We start from the raw sequence: 14,363 nt of genomic DNA, 5'->3' as shown, positions 1-14,363 counted from the left end.
TTAGCTGGATAACAGAAGGCTTTCGGATTTACTTTCAACACAGACTACACGTAGGAGCCGTAGTAACATTGTCACAATCATAAAGGAACTACACAGGGACTCAATACTCTGCTGCAAGATGAGAACTCTTGTTTTAACGAAAAGGCACCAAGTCTTCTAACCAGTAAACATATCCTAGAGGTAAAAGAAGAGAAAATATACAGCAAAAAACTGTGGCTCGAGTATCTTTGTGATGGCAAAGCCAGCACCTCAATAAGCCACTGATGGCTGGAAATATCGTATGCTAAATGTCCAAAAAGAAATGGACCACCATATACCACTGACTAATCAATAAATGTTTTTTCCTACCATCTACTTGTATATCCATTCATTTGCACGGCCTCCAGACTCATCCATGTCTATAAAAATGCTAACAGCCTGTAACAAGCAGAAAGAAGAGAGATAAAATTCGACATTGTTGTGCCTATATATAGACCAAAAATCAATCAAGCTACCCATAGTGACATAGTTTGACACAACTTGTGTTAGTCTACATCCAATATTACATTATTTGAACCACTTAAAAACAGCCAATATGTACCCAATAACCATCACATCATGGTCACTGTAATATTCATAATAACTGAGCACGACAATAAGTAGACCACAACAATGAATAAGTAGGAAAGGATACAAAAACAAAAGTAAAAGCAGAAGACTTTGTAGCATACCTGCTTGTGTTCTACTTCATTTAGGGTATTCAGGCTTCATGTTCCAAAGCTTCAAGTTGTTTTTCTCATTATTAACACAAAATGGGATGTAATGGCCCTAGTTACACATAATATACTCTTTGAGTTCGCTAAAAGATTTTAATCGCTAACTAATTTTTTTTTCCCCTAAATCCCCCACTCAACATTTAGAAGTGTACGAACTTGGTACTTAGTGCAGTTTAGATATTGAATGCCACTGCTACTGTTAAATTTGGAGCATTTGGGCTTATTCAAGAAAAGGTAGGAAAGACGAAGTGCCTGCATTACCTTTTCTGACCCTCCTCCCTCTCTCTTTTTTCGCACACTCCTAACCTCTGTGGCTTTAGCTCTCTCAGACCAAGCATTTATTTGTAACGAAGAATCAATATTTAGAACAAGCGTTACAAACCACAAGAACAACTATGTTGGGCACATTCCAAAGCTCAACAACATAAGACAGTGCCAAGTACAGATAGGGGAGGTATATCTACTTTCTTGTTTGTCACTTTTTCTGTATATGTACTAAAGTCTCCACTAAATTTGACAAAACAGATTAAAAGTTAACTGCTAAAGAAGATGCCAGGACTAAAAATTTGTAATTTAGAATTGAATAGTAAATTGAACAAAGAATAATTTAATGATAAGAAAAATGTTACGTTTAGATAAAAAATAATGACTATCTAGGAATTTTGGAGTTTAATCAAGTGAAGACATGAAAGATATGAATCCATATAAAAGGAATCAAGGAAAAGGGTAAAACCAAAGTTTCATCACCATGCTTGCATGTATTTGAGTCTATCTATATGCTTCAGGCTTCACTTTTTCAGATCGACTCATTTTACTTCATGTTTTATTTCAAAGTGGGAAACAATAGCAACAGCCGTAGATTTTACCTTCCCTATCCGAGGCCTCTCTTTCTCTCTCAATTTTTTGAGGCTGTTCCGAACATGTGATACAGCTCCCCAGCATTTTAATGTGTTTGCCACATCATCAAGCCTCAGTAGATACTCTTCTTCGGTTAAAGGAAAAGATCTCTGAGACAGGTTACCAGGCATCAGATGAGAGAATCAGCTTCAAAGTGCATACAGTCAACAAGTGAGAACTGTACAGGCTTGATACTTAGCATTATTTATCAAGCATGACAAGAAACAAAAGTAATTGCCTTGACTGTACTATAACACTTATACGCAGCTCAAACAAGTAGTTTAAAGTAAGTTTTGGGAATCAAAATACAATTTTTCATACAAGTACAATCCATGGGCATCAAAATGTTACCCTCCCTGCCTTCTGCAGGAGGCAACTATCTAAATGCTGTTTTTTAAGAGTCTGTCCAGAAAATCCTCAGCCAGACAGGGTGTAAACCTCTCACGAATCAACCTTGTATTCTTTGCCTTTAGTCGGCAATGAAAACATATTTCTCAAACTTGATTATAACAGCAACATAATCTCAAAATTGAAGTCCCATATATAGTCAGAGAGACGATCTTACCTGTTCCCTGTACTTCCACATAACATTTAGTGCAAGGAGATTCCTTCCCATGAATTCCTGGAGAGCAGATGGAAGGAGTATATTCTTCAAATGCGGCCACAGAAATTGAAACATTTATGAAAATGTTTCATCAACAGAACTTGAGATTTCGCATATTGAAGCATAGAAATTTTTTTTTAAAAAATCATCCTTAAATTGTCACTCCAATCTTGCAGGGAAGCTTGCAAAAGGAATGAAGAATATCATTGAGGTTCCTAACTTAATATGCCCTAAGAACTATGGCTATCACAATTACCACTATGCTCAGCCAAACTCTTCTGCCAACCTGTATCATGGGCTTAAGCATTTGACTATTTGGTTCAAGTGTTAGTGAGCTGTTAATTCCATGATGTTCGCTATACACCACAAAAAAGACAAAAAGAATATTTACCATTATTTTATACACACAAAGTGGCATGATGTGAACCACTTAGAGAACAGAAGATAAACTTTCTTGATCCACCTATCAAAACTTTTCCAACAACTATTTCTTTGGGTGCTTGAACTCTTTGCACATCCACCATTAGCAGTTATCCACCATCCAATCCAATAGTAACTGGAAGAAGATGGAGGAAGACAAAACAAGCAAGGAGCATTCTTTTTCCTTTCATTTTTAAACTCAAAGTTCTAAGTTGCTTCTTCAAATAAGGAGTTAATTCCTGAAGTTCATCTTTCTTTTGTAATGACGCGATCTTATGAAGTTTTAGGAGGTATACTGATAGTCTACCTAAAACACAATGGAGGTGACCGGAATTAATCCAAATCTAAAAATATGGACCACGATCTACTAATAGTTTCTTGTGTTCAAAAAAATAATGATGATGATAAAATAAAAATCACCTAATTGACCTCTCTATACATTATTCTGCATTTTGGAGGACAACTAGACAAGTATGCTCCAATACCCAAACTACACAAACTATCATCTTGACCTGTAAAGCAAACTGTCTTAGCTTGGTTTAGCTCTTATATTCCTTTGTGTATCAAATGCGTCTTCACAACAAAGTCTAAACCTGTTATCCGTACTGGGATTGAGAATAAATGACTCACAGAAAGTGGAAGAGAAAAAGTAAGACTTTTAATAAGAACTTTGGATCCTTGGATACACTCCTGCCCAATGGAATTTTACTGGTATGCAACAGAGAAGTCACATTATTGAAATTTGTATGGTCATAAGTGTCAGTTAACTGGACATGGCTTCTCTCAATCATATAGGTCGTATTATTTATCCAAACCTTCAAACTTAGTTAAAAAGTTATCCAGAGTTACATAGAGACAGCCTATAACAAAATATTTCAATAAAGAAATTAAAGGGCTATGATAACAGATAATACGATTGGTCAACCATAGGTTGGTTTAGTGCCAAGGAAAGTGCACTTTCGAAGACAACACTTCACGTCTCTTTTATGAAACCTGCGGTTGGAGGATAGATTTACATCATCTTGAATGATAGTTCACACTCATGAAGGGATCCAACACTTGGCCCCCAACATAGGGACTGGTATAAGTGGTGTAAAGTGGATAAAGTGTTACGTATTACAGATCTTTATTCCAACATAGAGTATGATTTAAGTGGACTAATGTGAATAAACTTTTCCTGTCCAGAAGTGGTGCCTAAACTCATGTCCACCAGCTATCAATATGCTCTAGAGCCAGTTAACAAAGATAAGCTAAATCTTCCACTCTCCATTCTCAAACCTTCACACTTCTCCAAACATCTCAATTTCCTATTGAAATATTCTGAGTGTAAGTTAATGTGAAAACAAAATGGTGACTAGCAATCTCCCATGTAGCATTCTTTTTATCCTTCAGCAGAAAAGCACATTTATTCAGTTTCATCTATCTTTGAGTTCTTTGCATAGAACTTATGTGCTATGTTAACTTGTAAATTAAAGTTTCCTTTCTTGGTTTCGCTAAAAACTGAGACTTTGATGATGAAATGAAGTACTGTCTATTTCCCTTCTCTCAATTTCCTCTAAAAACCTGGCCACTGAACATGAACCAAAGTACTTTCCCTTTCCCTAGTGCTATGGCCTGCTTCAAAATCTTTCTGAATACTATTGTCGTTTCAGTTTAGGTCATCAGAAAACCAAAATAATTATATGTTATATAGAGAAAAATCCAGGTAATAAATACCTTTTTTATCAGTTGAACATCGTAGGACCTCCCAAATTTGTTCCGTATAAGAGTTGCCAAGTCTATCCCACTGAAAGTAGAGTCGTCTGTTCCAACAATTCTTTCAAGCTTTTCCCTTAGAGTCTCACTATTCACCTATTAGAACAAAAAGTTTAATCGACTTGCATAGGTACAAGCAGTATATACACTATTTGACCAGCATGAAAAGATAGATGCAGTTTGTACAATGGTGGCTACTTGAATTACAGTTCTGAATCTAAGGGCAATGAAAAAACTCACTTTACCAGCCAAACTTTATCCATGTTTAATTTCCTAGCTAGGTTCATGATGTCCCAAATGGCATCCGAATTATAAAAATCAGATTCTGTTTATCATGTGTGACCAATTCTATGAAATTGAAATGTCCTCACTTAAGCAACAAATTGTCCAAGTGTCTTCCAGAAGATCCAAATCTCATCTGGAAGAAAATTTTGGAAACCCAACAGACAAGAATGATTATCTATTCACATGAGCATACAGTCAGTTACTATGCAAAATCTGTAGGTAATTTGATAGGAAGATAAGTTAATATAGTAAATTAAGCCTTATACTCACGTAGCTCACAACTGAGGAAAAAATAACGGTAGAGGGAAACTGAAATTTTGGAAAAAGGTTTCAAGAATTTAGTGATTTTTGTCTCAAAGGAAATGGCAATGTTGTGTAATACATGCAGAGATAGAGCATATGCATATTCCAATGAGCAATATGTAAGCAATATGCCTAATTAACATAGCAAAGAAGAAAAAAAAAAATTTACATGTGATCTTCGGATGGGCAACATATTATACGAATCAACTCCCATAAATCAGTGGAGGAGATAAGTGGCAGAATCCATAACTGGCATATGGCAATTAGACAAGTTCATATAAATTTTGCTCAATCTTCTTAATTTTTCTGGGTATAGTAGAAAATAATGTGATGCAGACCTAGTAGTCAGTCATTCCAGCCAAAATTCCTTTAGAATATGACTATCACTTACACATATATGTCAAATACTTCAGGGAAACAGCAAGTTGTAAAATCATAGCAGAGAAAGCTACAACACACGCCTTCTCCAAACTTGCATATGATTATGGGAGAAGGGAGTATGAGAAGAGGAAGAGGGGTGTTTAAAAGTTTAACCTACCCCTCCAGGTTCATCCTTGGGAGAATCCTCATTGTCCTTTTCATCGGTAGGCTCATCTGGATCCATATCACCATCAAGTGCACCAGAAAAAACTGGCCCAAAGTTTCTAGCACTTTGGTGACGTCCGCTTACCAGGTGTAAATTAGGAGTAAAGAGTTCTTTGGAAGGAGAATCCAGATTTGAGAATTTAAAAGTGGGATTTCTGCAGCTTCTACCCTTAGACAAATAATCCTGATCTGCCGGAGACCAAATACATGTTTTGCTTGCTAAAATACTTGTCATAGCTGATAGTTCTAGTCTGGAAAAAAGGACCAAAGCAGCAAGTTAAAAGGAGCTAATTGAGACCTTAAAGGACTCAATGCAACCATTTTGAAGGCAAAAGATTTGTAATTGGCTTACGACAGTGCACAATTGGAAAAACAAGTTCAAGTGAATCTGTGATAGCCCAATCCTCACCAGGTCTCAATCATATGCATTTCAGCAGTAAAGTTAAAACGAAATTGAAACAATATGCCAAAATTTGTCACAACAATTGAATTTTTATGCAAGCTGTTTACTACTCATTTGCACAAGTAACTTGTACATTCTTTTTGAATGTTCACACTAGTTGTTTTAAAAATCAAATATTATCAATCCCAAAAGTGGCAGACAAGGCATTATGCCAATCCAATTATTTGACCATGCCATTCCATCTTTAATTTGTTTCCATTTCTCAGCCTATAAAAATTATCAGTTACAATCCGATCTGAGATAGATGTATGCTAGTCTGATTTGTACAAAGATGCTGCTATTCCTTAAAGTAAAGCAAGTAGATAACAACTAGAGTTATTAAACTCACATAGAGAAAAGACATAAAGCTTAAACTCACTGACTTACTGCACGTGGCAATTTAACCTCCAAGCCATGTCACGGAACTCAGTCAAGGTGACCCTGATGCATAAGTTTCCCTATTGACCCATAATACAACTATGGCCTCAGGAACGACAAGCATTCCCAAAATTCAAAAGGTGCAAGAATGGGTTCTACTGGTCCCTCTATCTTAACATTTTATTAGCATATAAACATTATTCCTCATGTCCTTCAACAATTCACCGACAAATTAACCTCTTAGTGTGTCGATAAAAACAAGCTGAGAAAGATGATGCCACACGTGTATATAGATGCCCAACTTCACTGGAAGATCCAGGGAAGACACTAGCATGGATAACTTTCAGTTTAAGTTTTTAAGGGAAATGCAAAACATGACCATCCTAGAGGTATCAAAAGGACTCTATTGTGCAAAACAGTTGGCAAAGAAGTCCAAAAGAAACCATTTTCAAGAAAAAAAAAAAAAAAGAAGTGTGTTTCCTTTAGCTTCTTTTCTGCTATCTATGTTTGGGTTCACTTTTTCTTTAGGCTTTTGTCTTATTTCAATCAACACGCCTTCAAAATTTCTCCATCTCCACCACCAACTACACGCATCCCACAAAATAGCCAGCAGATACCAGCTCAGATACACAAAAAGAAAACGAAAACAGAAAGGATCCCAGCTGCAGAAACTGAGATTTTATCCCTTTATAGTTTCTTGATATTCTAACTATTCCCCCAATCAATCTTTTTCCATGAATTATATCCCCTCTGGATTCCCATCATATGCATATATAAACTCTACCAGACAACTTCTGATTGATGCTAAAAATGAAATGCAACGCATGCCAATTGAGTTCTAAGAACTAAAGCACTACAAACTTGAAAACATTCAGGAAAGCAGCGAGTAAGCAAGACAGACTTCTACAGAAGCAAAGAAAAAGCTAAGAAGAAGGAAGCTCCCGTACCTCACCCTCCTGCTCCACAGGCAGAGAGCTCTCCCTCCGTATCTTTGTTTTTTCACTTCTTGTTTTTAAGTTTGTAATCGGGGCCGGGCAAAGAAGGAAGACCAGTAGGGGAGGAACTTCTTGTAGTATTCTTTTCCACAAAGTGGAATTTTTGTGTACCGGAATTTTTGTGGCAGTGAATGAATATTGCTTTCAAATTTCCAGTAGCTCTCTTCTCTACTTCTCTTACTCAATTTTTTGTTTCTTTTTTCCACCCCACCCCACCTCTTTATAACAGATAAATATCTAGTATTAACTGTCATCACTTTTGAGTTTTGCCCTCATTTTTAAACTCCAATTCCATGTTTGCCCCATTTGAATATTACAATTATATTACTACAAAGGTTGAGAAATTTTTGGGCTAGATTGGTAGTATTCTTTTTCTACATATTTTATTTTAACTAATAAATGGCAAAAACTTTAGTTTATGTGCAAAATTTTATTTGAGGTGTTTCTGATGAGGTACCAGAAATTATTATGTTTGAATTATTCGCAGAACACCATAGTATAGGTTCGATTTGTAATACCACTCTGAGTATGTCCATCTAAAACTATCTTTACATATTTCGAGCAACACACAAAACAAAATTGTGAAAATTGCAAACAAAAAACAGCACTCAGATAATATATTCTAATTTTTGCAAGTAATGAAGATGTTACTCATGGATGTAATGCTGTGCACCAATAAGCATCTTGGATTTGGTATAGAAAATAATAATAGCAGAAATATATAGAAGAAAAAAGGAATTACAATTAGGTTCTTATATTGGTAGTGAACCACTTCATTCTTTCCAACTCAGCTATTGAACCTTAATTAGTGTATCAGGAAGAATTGATTTATACTTAAATGAAAATAAAGTGAAAAGAAAAATGTACTAGTAAATAGTGCTTGCAAGAATAATGTTTAAGTTCATGTTTACCACAGTATCAAAAATTTTTGCTTTTACATAGCAAAGATTCTAGGGTGAGTTTTAGGATTTATACATTTTTTAAGCTTCTAAATGTTTTTTTTTAACAGCTACGCTTGAATTTCCAATCAAATATTTAGACATAAAAGACAAAATTGGTTCGTCATAATACTAAGGGACTACATCAAAAACTTCTCTGCTAGCTTCCTTTAATTTTTTTTTTTTTTATAAAAAGTCTTGATTATTCTTTATAAAATTGATACATGATGATTACTGACATAGATTTCTAGTAGATTTCCAAGTATATTTTCTCCATCTCTCGTAGACCATTTTTTTTTTGCTCTCTGTGAGGACCCGAAAATTTCCTTATTTTATTTCTTTGGATACATTTTCTTTACTTTACTTTATTACCTTAATTTCCTAGATATTTTTATAAGTAAGACAAGTTTTTAAATCATTTTTCTTGTATAAATTAGTTCATGTGAAGTTCGAAATGCATTATGGAAGTGGGACCCGCTAATGCTGTAAGTGCGATAAATTTTTGAAGAAAATGAGGAGTTTTGCTTAAAGAGATATTATTTTTTAAGGTGCTAAGGGATAATTAGAGGTTAGTTAGATAGTTTAGCCTTTGGAAGACAAAAAAAAATGAGGATTAACCTTAGTGAGCCAAGTGTCGCGTAACCCTTGGAGATTTAACTTTGACTACAATCTTTCTTATCCTTTAATAAAACCAAATTTGACCAAAATTCCTGCCATTTTCTTTCAAACTTGGCCGACTCTCTTGAGGGAAAAAAGGGAAAGGAAAACTTCATCTTCAACCTCAATTTTTTGCTTGAATCTTGAGTTTTAACCAACAATCTTGCAAACTACTCCATAAAAGGTGATATCTAAGGAAGATTAAAGACTTTAGCGGAGAGATTTTTTGGGAAGAAGCACTTGGTTTTCATTTTTCTTGGGGTTTCAAGATAACTATGGCAAGAAACCCTTTTTACTTCTAATACTTGCATACTAGTGGTTTTAGAGATTGATTTTGGTAGTTTACATGAAAAAATTCATGGTTTGAATTGGTGATTTGAAAATTACAGCTTTGATGGTTAAATTTCAACCCTTATATGATGCTTGAACTTGGCCATGATTTGATAGTTTTGTCATGTGATTTATCTAACTTTTATATGTTAGTTTGGCTTGCTTAAGGAAAATTTCAGCTTGTAGTTAAAATTTCAGCTTAGGGTTTTCAAAATTCAGCTTTATTGTGGTTGATATTTGAGCTATGAATTGGCTATTTGGGGATAGTTTTGTGGCCTTAATCGAGTGTATTTGATAGCTTATGACTTATGGTTGTGATTGAGGTTGAATTGATATGAAATTTGGTGTTGAATTTGGATGGAAAAGTAAAGAAAACAAGGGGAAGTGCTGTTGAAATTTTTACTACTTCCTCTCTTGTGAAATAAGTGAGATAAGAGGGATAATTTTGGATTGGATTGGTTTGGATTTAGGTTACATGTGATTTCTTCCGTGTGCCTTGATGTTAGTGTATAAGTTGAAATTTTGATAAAATCATGTGAAAAGTAAGAGGAAAAGTGATAGTTCCTTCTAATATGCTTTCTAGTTGCATTTGTTTCACTTTAACCTCGAGGTTGGTTGTCTTCTTAGCTATTTTGTTGTCGGAAATTCCAGCCATGAATTGAAATGAATGACTCTTTGTTTATTCATGTTCTTAGGTCCAAATGTTTTCTTTCACTCCAAAATCACATTTGCACATTTGCACTAATAGTTAACTTGGATAAGCATATGACTCATAGTCGAGCCTAAATTGTGAATTTCGTTCACTTGGCTTTGGATATGGGGACCATAATTATTTTACCTTGATTATTTTTTAGGCTTGTCGGTGATCAAGGGTATAATCCAGGAGGAAACTTTTGACGTTATTTTTTCTTGAACTGGTGAGTGTACCACTCGCATGACTTGTTGCTTAACCGATTTACTTGTGCTTGAAATTTATGACTTGAATGACTATAAATTTAGTTTATCCTGGATGGGACGAGGGTATACTTTATCACACTCGTTTCCCTTGACTATTTGACTGGTTAACTGTGCAATTTGGATCTGTTACTTGTGCATGAGTTGATGTCATTTGGAGACTAATATCCAACGATCTTACTGTAAAATTTGAGTTCAAACCTCATTGGTAGTCAATCGAATCGAGCCAGCAAAGGCTTGGTCGAGATAGAATAACGAGTCGTGAGGAAATTGTTACTGATTCACTGAATATTTTGATATCTGATATACTCAAGTATTACCACCACTGTTTCTGTTTGGTGTTTGAACCCGAAAGGGGGTATGTTTGGTGGACAAAAACTGGTGTAAAGTGGGGATCTACGGTCATGATTTTGCTTATTTAAACGTTGACGGAGTGTCAACGGATTTGGATCAAGTTAATGCAACAGGGAACTTGGCTCTTGAGAGCCATCTGTATTCTTTTACTTGAATTATTTTGTCTAAGTGGTGGTGTTTACTTATATCTTTATTTGATACTTATATGTGATCAATAAATATTGTAATTGTGTGATTCTTGACTACGTGACCCTTTTGGTACCTCATTGGGCGAAAACTCACTCTGTTACCTTTGTTTTCCTTATAGGGGACGAAGTTTTGGGAGCGTGAATTTTGAGGAAAGAGTTGAGCTAGTTATAGTTTGTTTTTGTTAAGAGAATATAAGTATTCTTGTAGATAATAAATTAGTAAGGGTATTCTTGTAAATAGTTTGTTAGGTTTGTACTTCTATAAATACTAGTTGGTCACTCATAATACAGTGACTAAATGTTTTCCTCTCAAAATACCTGTTAACATGGTATCAGAGCTAAAGTCCTAGGGTTAGGGTTAAACATTGAGCAAAAGTACTGTTCAGCCGCACTGTTCATTGCGGCACTGTTCACGTCGTTACTGTTCACGGCGCAGCACTGTTCACGCCGTACTGTACACGGCGCACTGTTCGCTATGGTTGAAAGGTTTGTTAATACAGTTACCACTGACCAAGTTGAATCGAGTTCCCAGAAGACTGTTACTATATCCGAGAAAAATTATGTTAAATTCCTACAGTACCAAGTTACAAATCACGCATCTCTTCCCTCTGCTTCTTTAGCACAAAAAGGTAATGACTCATGGATTATTGATTCCGGGGCTACTGATTATATGTCAGGTACCTCTAAAAACTTTTCTAATTTTCAAGAGTCTACTTCCTTTCCTCATGTTACTTTAACTGATGGATCTATCACTAAAGTTAAAGAACTAGGCACTGTAGAAATTAATCCATATCTTCCGCTGTCTTCTGTTCTTTACGTACCCGATTTGCCCTTTAATCTAATGTCTGTTAGTAAACTCACTAAATTTCTACAGTGTTCAGTTACTTTTTCTCCTAATTCTGTTGTCATTCAGGATTTGAAAACAAAGAGAATGATTGGTGGAGGGCATGAGTTAAATGGTACTTTTATTTTCCTCACCTGGCTAATAGTGCGCGCGATTGCATGTTCCTGCTAAAGCTGTTTTGCTTTCCTTTTTGACAAATTCACTGTCGTGTTTGGGTCATCCCGTGGCTCTACAAAATTTGAAAAAAGTTGGTTCGCTACTTTTGAGTGCATTGTCCTTCGTTAGAGATGTTTGAGTGCCCGCCGGGGCCCGGCCGTCGGCGGGCCGCGCGCGCGGCGCGGGCGCCTCGCTTGTCAGTTTTGGGAAGCAAATGGGCATCGTGTTTCTTTTACTCCTAAAGTCAATAAATGGGTTTCTGAACCCTTTTTGTTAGTTCATTCTGATGTTTGGGGTTCTAGTCGAGTCACTTCAAAGTTAGGTTTTAAATATTTTGTAATCTTTGTTGATGATTTTTTAAGAGTTACATGACTTTATTTAATGAAAGATCGTTCAAAACTATATTCCATTTTTTCTGCATTTGTTACAGAAATAAAGAATCAATTTGGTGTGCCTGTACGTATACTTCGCAGTGATAATGCGAAAGAATATTTTTTCATTCCTTTTAATACCTTTATGACTAAGTCTGGTATTATTCATCAGTCCTCTTGTCCTCACACTCCACAACAGAATGGAGTTGCTGAAAGAAAAATTGGGCATTTAATCGAAATTGCTCGAACACTGTTGTTGCACATGAATGTGCCCAAACAATTTTGGAGTGATGCAGTTCTAACTGCATGTTATTTAATTAATCGCATGCCATCTAATATTCTTGGAGGTCAATTACCTCACTCCATTCTTTTTCCTCATGAACCTGTGTTTAAATTACCTCCTCGTATTTTTGGATGTGTGTGCTTTGTTCATCAGCTTACTCCCGGGGTGGATAAATTGGATTCTCGTGCCATTAAGTGTATTTTCTTAGGATACGCACGAGCGCAAAAAGGGTATAGATGTTACAGTCCAGTTTTAAATCGATTTTTTACTTGTGCTGATGTTACTTTCTTTGAATCCACTCCATATTTTATCAAACAAAGTATGCCTTGTGAGTTAGACCAGTGTCCCTCTTTTTCCTCTCCTGTTTTGCCAGTCCCTTCCCCTTTATTACCTGAGTCATCTAGTCCACTAGATTCCATAGCTCGATTATCTCGTCCTCATCTTCAAGTTTACTCTCGTCGTTCCATGGTTGAGAAAGTTCCTGATATGCCACGCACTTCACCAATTAACTCTCAATCTTCAAATTCAGGTATGACGCCCTCCTGTGAGTTAGATCTTCCTATTGCTTTACGCAAAGGTAAGAGACATTGTACTTCCCATCCTATTTCTAATTTTGTTTCTTATTCTCGTCTCTCTATGTCATATTCTTCTTTTGTTGCTTCCCTTGATTCTATCTCCATTCCTAAGTCTATTACCTATGCTCTTAATCATCCTGGTTGGAGATTAGCTATGCAAGAAGAGATGTCTGCTTTGGAACAAAATGGTACTTGGGATCTTGTCCCTCGTCCTTCAGGTAAGCCTGTTGTTGGTTGTAAATGGGTGTACACTATAAAAGTGCAGCCTAATGGTTCTATTGATAGATTGAAGGCTCGTCTGGTAGTTAGAGGATTTACTCGGGTGTATGAAATAGACTATTTAGAAACATTTTCTCCTGTTGCAAAGATTACCTCAGTTCGTCTTCTTATCTCTTTGGCAGCAACTTACAATTGGCCATTGCATCAGTTGGATGTGAAAAATGCATTTCTGCATGGAGATTTGAAAGAAGAGGTATATATGGAACAACCTCCCGGATTTGTTGTTCAGGGGGAGAATTCGCGGTTGGTTTGTCGTTTGAAAAAATCCTTATATGGATTGAAACAGTCTCCAAGGGCCTGGTTTGGCCGGTTTAGTAGTGTTGTCATGGAATTCGGTTTGACAAGATGTGGAGTAGATCATTCTGTATTTTATCGGCATTCTAATGCTGGTAAAATTTTATTAGTTGTTTATGTGGATGATATTGTGATTACAGGTGATGATATTGTGGGGATCCAGAAACTTAAATCCAATTTGCAGGTAAACTTTCAGACAAAGGATTTAGGTCATCTATAGTATTTTCTGGGTATTGAGGTAGCTCGGTCTAAACATGGGATTTATTTATGTCAAAGAAAATATGTACTCGATATGCTGAGTGAAGTTGGGATGTTAGGTTGCCGACCTGTGGATACTCCTATGGATCCTAATGTAAAATTAATAGGAGATCAAGGTACATTACTAGATGATCCTAGGCAATATCGAATACTTGTGGGTAAATTAAATTATCTAACTGTAACGAGACCTGACATTTCGTTTGCAGTGAATGTTGTGAGTCAATTTCTTGATACCCCTCGTACTAGTCATTGGGATGCTGTTATACGAATTCTCATGTATCTTAAGAGTGCTCCTGGAAAAGGATTGCTGTATCAAAATCATGGACACACTGATATTGAAGGATATAGTGATGTAGATTGGGCTGGTTCTGCCTCAGATCGAAGATCGACCACAGGATATTGTGTATTTGTTGGTGATAATTTAGTGTCGTGGAAGAGTAAGAAGCAAACAGTTGTCTCCAGA

General features: G+C 36.0%; 1 protein-coding gene across 1 annotated transcript; it reads right to left on the bottom strand.

Annotated features, from left to right (window-relative positions):
- On the bottom strand, positions 1–7,549 carry LOC113751572. Its single transcript, XM_027295625.1, has 7 exons — positions 7,415–7,549; positions 7,372–7,380; positions 5,558–5,855; positions 4,393–4,527; positions 2,218–2,274; positions 1,622–1,762; positions 1–417 (listed from the first exon to the last, which is right to left on the bottom strand). Exons 3-7 carry the CDS (start codon positions 5,837–5,839, stop codon positions 352–354), a joined length of 681 nt encoding a protein of 226 aa, XP_027151426.1. The 5' UTR covers positions 5,840–5,855; positions 7,372–7,380; positions 7,415–7,549; the 3' UTR covers positions 1–351.
- Between the last annotated feature and the right edge of the window lie 6,814 nt (positions 7,550–14,363).

The sequence above is a fragment of the Coffea eugenioides genome, chromosome 11, assembly GCF_003713205.1.
Source record: "Coffea eugenioides isolate CCC68of chromosome 11, Ceug_1.0, whole genome shotgun sequence".
Lineage (NCBI taxonomy): Eukaryota > Viridiplantae > Streptophyta > Magnoliopsida > Gentianales > Rubiaceae > Coffea > Coffea eugenioides.
This window is presented reverse-complemented; position numbering and strand designations above follow the sequence as displayed.

Coding starts and splice junctions, on each gene's coding strand:
- LOC113751572 (XM_027295625.1), bottom strand. CDS start 5,839: ATGACAAGTATTTTAGCAAGCAAAACATGTATTTGGTCTCCGGCAGAT. Junction 2,275..4,392: donor ATGTTCAACTGATAAAAAAG/GTATTTATTACC, acceptor TCTGCTCTCCAG/GAATTCATGGGAAGGAATCT. Junction 418..1,621: donor AGAGGCCTCGGATAGGGAAG/GTAAAATCTACG, acceptor TGCTTGTTACAG/GCTGTTAGCATTTTTATAGA.